Source organism: Carya illinoinensis, chromosome 1 (assembly GCF_018687715.1).
Source record: "Carya illinoinensis cultivar Pawnee chromosome 1, C.illinoinensisPawnee_v1, whole genome shotgun sequence".
In the NCBI taxonomy this organism is placed as follows: Eukaryota; Viridiplantae; Streptophyta; class Magnoliopsida; order Fagales; family Juglandaceae; genus Carya; species Carya illinoinensis.
The window spans coordinates 10,420,494-10,426,931 of record NC_056752.1 but is presented as its reverse complement, the minus strand read 5'-3'; the positions used below and the strand labels follow the sequence as shown (position 1 = coordinate 10,426,931).

At 39.8% G+C, this 6,438-nt stretch overlaps 1 protein-coding gene across 1 annotated transcript; it reads left to right on the top strand.

The window, feature by feature from the left end:
- Window positions 1-470: 470 nt before the first annotated feature.
- Window positions 471-3,201, top strand: LOC122310155 (cytochrome P450 86A8). Its single transcript, XM_043124037.1, has 2 exons — window positions 471-806; window positions 939-3,201. Exon 2 carries the CDS (start codon window positions 1,044-1,046, stop codon window positions 2,682-2,684), a length of 1,641 nt encoding a protein of 546 aa, XP_042979971.1. The 5' UTR covers window positions 471-806; window positions 939-1,043; the 3' UTR covers window positions 2,685-3,201.
- Window positions 3,202-6,438: the final 3,237 nt, after the last annotated feature.

Here is a 6,438-nt window from a genome sequence, read left to right as displayed (position 1 = left end):
CACACACATAAGATATATATTGATAAACCGAAACTCTCTTGATCGATCCAAACCATGTACACTGTAGTAATTGTTTTTTTGTTTTTGTTGGATTGATAATTATTTTGTGTGTGTTCGTTCTTAATTTTTGGCCTCCTTTTCCTTAGTTTCTCAACTAATTTCATTAATATCTCTTTGCATTGATTGCTGGAAGTAAAGCAGTCTTCCATTTTCTGCAAATTAGGTGTGTGTCAGAGAGGGAGAACATTTTCTTGGGGGTCTTTTTTTTGCTAGCTTTTAGCTGGCTAGCTGGTTGTTTTTTTTTCCCTACACGAGAGATCATATGGCTGTATTTTTCCCTTAAAAAGTTTCAACAACCTCTCAGTGCATTTATGGTGGTGCTTTGATCTAATGCTCTGAACGAGAGAGAGAGAGAGAGAGAGAGAGAGAGAGAGAGAGAGAGATGGTGCAGTGTCGAGACGACGAGAACCAGTCTGGCCTTAGTAAGTGCTCTTGAATGCTATCTCACCTATAAATCCCTCTATTATTACTCCCCTTTCGTACAACTCACAGTTCATTCCCACCCCCCCTCTCTCTCTCTCTCTTATTTTGTTGGTTGCTTGTCTCTTTTGTATGTTCTTTTATATCCCTCATCATCTCTCCCATCCTGCAACTCCACTTTCCCTACAATGGTGTCAGGTTAAGATCATCAAGAAACCGAACCCGGGTTTCCTCTCAATGATCCACCGTCTTTTCCATTTCAAAAGCTCAGTCTTCTGGGTTTTTCTTCTTTTGGAGTACTTCAGATTCAGACCCTGCATTTTCAGGTATGTTTTTTTGTAAAAGAAGTTTCTTTTTTTTCTTGCTTCGTTCTCTCCAACATCTTGCAGATACCATATTATTACTAGCTCTAAAGCTGGAAATTAACGTGCATTCTCTCCGACGGCTATTTCTTTCAGGTACTACTCCTCCTGAGAAAGTCGTTTCCCGGGAAAATATTTTCCGAGATAACAGGTTTCCCGGAATCCCAGTGTAGTTTGGATTGTTGGGTAGACGAAAATTGTATGGAAATATCTACGGCTCTTCTGCTTTTAGCGGCTATCACTGCTTATCTACTATGGTTCACATTCATCTCAAGGCCGTTAAAGGGTCCAGGTGTCTGGCCCCTGTTGGGAAGTCTTCCGGGCTTGATCGAGAACTGTGACCGGTTGCATGACTGGATCTGCGACAACCTCCGCGCGTGTGGCGGCACGTACCAGACCTGCATCTGCGCCGTTCCTTTCCTGGCTCGAAAGCAAGGTCTCGTGACAGTCACGTGCGACCCCAAGAATGTGGAGCACATACTCAAGACCCGCTTTGATAATTACCCCAAGGGACCCACGTGGCAAGCTGTGTTTCATGATCTTCTCGGAGATGGCATCTTCAACTCCGATGGTGACACGTGGCTATTTCAGAGGAAGACTGCCGCACTGGAATTCACCACTAGGACCTTGCGCCAAGCCATGGCTAGATGGGTTAGCCGAGCCATTAAGGAAAGGCTCTGTTCGATACTTGAGTTGGCTGAGCTCGAAGCCAAGTCGGTTGATCTCCAGGACTTGTTGCTCCGTCTCACTTTTGACAACATATGCGGTTTGACCTTTGGAAAGGATCCGAAGACGTGTGCCCTTGGACTCCCCGAGAATGGCTTCGCACTGGCATTCGATCGAGCCACCGAAGCCTCGCTTCAGCGGTTTATTTTGCCCGAGGTTCTGTGGAAGTTCAAGAAATGGCTTGGTCTCGGTATGGAAGTCAGCTTGAGCCGAAGCCTAGTACACATTGAAGAGTATTTATCTAGTGTGATTGATGCACGTAAGCTCGAGTTGCAAAGTCAGCACAAAGATGGGAACCCTCACGATGATTTACTCTCAAGGTTCATGAAGAAAAAAGAATCCTACACGGACGCATTCCTCCAACACGTGGCACTCAATTTCATCCTAGCTGGACGTGACACGTCATCAGTAGCACTGAGTTGGTTCTTTTGGCTGGTGATTCAAAACCCAAGAGTCGAAGAGAAAATCTTACGTGAAATCATCACGGTTCTGATCGAGACACGTGGAAACGACGTGTCAAAATGGTTAGACGAGCCATTAGGGTTTGAAGAAATTGACCGTTTGACATACCTAAAAGCCGCGTTATCAGAAACACTACGGCTTTACCCGTCGGTACCGCAGGACTCGAAGCACGTCGTCGCAGACGATGTGTTGCCTGACGGAACATTTGTTCCGGCGGGTTCTTCTGTGACCTACTCGATCTACGCAACTGGGAGGATGAGGTCTACGTGGGGGGAAGACTGCATGGAGTTTCGTCCAGAAAGGTGGCTGTCCGCAGACGGAAACAAGTTCATAATGCACGACGCATACAGATTCGTAGCATTCAACGCAGGCCCCAGAATATGTTTAGGAAAGGATTTAGCATACTTGCAGATGAAGTCGGTAGCCGCGTCGGTGTTGCTCCGGCATAAACTGAAGGTGGTTCCCGGCCACAGGGTGGTGCAGAAGATGTCATTGACGTTGTTCATGAAGTATGGGCTTAAGGTGAACGTGCACCGTAGGGATTTGGAAGGAATTGTGGCAAGCTTGAAAATGGAGACTGTTGCAGTTAAATGCAACGGCGGTAATACTCGTGAGGAAGATGATGATGAGGAGGCGGGTGATCATAATAGCTAGAGTGAAATGAAAGGGTAGTTGGGGCTGATTAAAGAGTTGTCTGGGGTAGTGGGTGGTGAAGTGAATGATATATTAAAGGAGGCCGGGGTGGAACCCATGAGACTTTTATGCTGCCAGCTTTAATATATTAAAGGGAAACACATGCATTATATGTGGTTTCGATTTTACGTGGGCTTGTTTCCCACGAATTATAAGGACACCAAACAAAAGAAGTGTTTTTACACACACTGTAATATTGTTGGGGAAAGAGAGAGAGAGAGAGAGAGAGAGAGAGAGAGAGGTTTAGTGGTTACAACCCTTAGCTTTTATTTGTTGGCACCCCTTGGAGTTCATCTTCTAGCTTCTATATGTTGTTTGGCTGTTAGATCATGTGTGACAATTGGGTTCATTTATTTATTTGTTCGTTGATCTTCATGTATAAGTGCTAATTACTTAAGTTTATAATTTAAGTAACGTTTATATATAGTTTCACTTGATTGATCGATGAACCATCATGATCAATTATTGGGTGGATTAATTGTCTCTGTTTGATGATGTTTATATATCGACTACCGTGCTTCATGATGTGATGATGATGGATATATCATCCGAGTCAAAAGGTTTTGTCAAATTCAAGTACAATAATAGTACTGAATGGTCGATCGTTTTAAGGCTGCCGATTCTGAAGCCATCGAAGTATAAAAGAATTGTGTTACAGTGAGTTAACATAATCCTTACTATGGGATTCGAAATACCAACAATTTTCTATGCCAACTTACGTGATATAATGTGGCGGCAGGTTTCAACATCAGTAATAGTGTGAATTTTTATTAAAGAAGCTTGCATATAGATTTTTTTTTTTTTACTTTGGGGCAATTCTCTACTCCCAAGACAGAATATAGTACATGTAGTTGAGATCCTTTTTTTGCCCATTTTTGGGTCAGTCGATGTGTTGTAACTGTTTCTATACTGAGCAGCTAAGCTGTTGAGTCCAGCTCCCATGCATATAAAGTCTTTCTATGGCACTTCAACTGATTAGGCGCAATCCATGCAACAACTACCATGTCATGTTCTGTACGTCCAACCTTAGTCAAAAGTTCCCATTATCAAACGTATTTTTGGGACAACCCAGCAGATGGAGGCCAGAGGAATCTAGTTTCAGCTCTGCAAATTACAACAAATGTATGTTCTTTCACGAGCAGCAACTGATCATTCGCTGATAATTAAAGAGGCTTATTCAGTTATTTGCAAGTTATATATGGAAAGCAACTGAAATGGGAGGCAAACACCATAAATGCATATCAAACTAAAATGTCAGATCATCTCTACCAAAGTTAGAAAGTAGATATAATGCTTGTGTAATATGGAGGCATTTGGAAAGAAAGTTGTAGGTTCGTCAACTAGAGAGATTTTGAGTTTGTTATAAGGTTCCCTTCAATGAAATATACTTTGGGTTCATGGATGCAAATTACCCATAAATTTAAGAAGATGAAGCATACATTTAAGAAGAAAAACAAATTCTACAAGCAAAAGAAGTGGCAAATTGCTACCCTTGCTCCTGCGCAATGTACTTGCGCAATTTCCATCAGGATTTCAACCCTCATGGAAGTGGCACCAGTACACGGCAGGACCCTAAAGTCTTTCTCATGAAGTACTGGGTGACTGTTGTACCTCGTTGGAGTATATATGTAGCCGGTTGCAGCTGCACCAAAGACACTAGCAAGCACTCCAGCTGTGTTTGACAGTCCCAACAATACTCCCTGACATTGAAGTTATCAAGGTAACGAAAGAAAAATTACTTTCTAAGTTTTTATTGTCCTAGAAATTCTAAGCTTCAAATAAATTAGTTCCATTGTGCAGAAAAAATGAGTTCCAATTTCAATAGTTAAATTCATATGTTCCTATATATGATCAGCTTAACCTTTCGGGAGAAATGGGGATTTAACTTAGTTTTAGAGTCTTGATATTTAGTTCAAAGCCCAACCGTAGTCTTTACCCTCCCTTTACTTCCATGTTTAACCAACTTGTTAAGGGAATCTTGGCCCACAAGAAAGGAAGAGTGTTAATTTAAGCTTTTGTGATGACCAGTGATTTAACTAAATGAATGCAGATAAGTGCTTGAGTGAAAGACCAGCAAAGAAATATAATAATGTATAGATAATAGTGTTCTGAAAACAGAAAGGTAGACAAAGGCAGGGATGCTCTTTTCCCCAAACTATGAGATAAAATGTTAAAAGTACTGGGGATATTCAAAATGTCCCTCCTTTTGGCTCTCATGATCAATTCTTCTTTACCAGTAATTAAAAGCTAAAAGGTATTTTCATCTTTTAAAAATTTATAAACATGGTAGAACATTTTATCACGATTATGATGACAAAAATTAGGACGAAGATTAATATTTCATAAACCATATATGGTATGCAAAGTGATATAAGTTTTCTGTATGGAATGTATTGAAATCTCTAAAACGATTTATAATGCGGAATAAACAATTGAAATGAATTATAAAAATCGAAATATACAATTAAAGCATACCTCCGACTATTGATGCTATTCTCTGTTTCTCATTGTTTTCTTTCTCGTTTTGGCACTTCCAGACTCTACTAATTAAACTCAATTTAGATGGTGTAAGACTGAAGGAATTGAATTGAGTAAGCTTGGAGACCAAACGGTGGTATTTATAGCCAAAGCTTCCATCAAGTTTTGGCAACACATGTCTCACGTTCTCAGATTATCATGGAAGTAGTTCAGAATAATTTCAAACGTGAAGTGGACCACTTCAAAGCTCTTAAAATGAAGGGGAGCTGGAGACCCGTTCTCTTAACCACTTCTGAGAGAAACGGTCAACATTTTTCCACTTAGTCCACACTTCACATCTTAAACCCATCGATAATCTGTATTAAGTAATAAGTACATGAATCATGGTGATAAATCCTCTTATGACGAGTATTATCTTCCATGTATTACCATGTATTTATTTCTTAAAATTTATGTGGCAACAATTTCTTAATAAATAAACCCTATGTTTATTCTTGGTCCAACACATATAAATTTTTCTCAAATTAAATTAAATTAAATTAAGGTGCATATCAATATGAGAAAAATTCAAAATAATGAAGAATTTCATTAAAATAACATTTTTCATACAATGAAAAATTACACAATGGAACCAAGTCTCATATTTATTTACATGATCTTTGATCAATTTCATAGGTGGCATGCCCTTAGTCAAAGGATTAGCTATCATTGATTCAGTGTTAACGTACTCAATGACCACTTTCTTTTCTTTAACACGTTCTCTTATGGCTAAATACTTAATGTCAAGGTGTTTACTTCGACTCCCATTATTATTATTCTTTGCCATAAAAATAGCAGATGAATTGTCACAATATATTTTCAATGCCTTAGTGATAAAGTCCATAATTCTAAGTCCAGAAATGAAACTCTTAAACCATACACCATCATGTGAAGTAGCCTCAAAATAGGAGACGGACTCAGCTTCCATAGTGGAAGTGGCAACCAAAGTCTACTTGGCACTCCTCCATGATACAACTCCACCGGCCATCAAAAAAATGTATCCTAATATTGATTTGCGTAAATCAATACAGCCAACAAAGTCAAAATCTAGGTAGCCAATTACTTCCAGATTATCGGTCCGTCTATACATAAATATGTAGTCTTTGGTTCCTTGAAGGTACCTCATTACTTTCTTTGCAGCTCTCCAGTGGTCTAAACCTGGCTCTGATACCAAATGAAATCTCTAAAACGATTCATA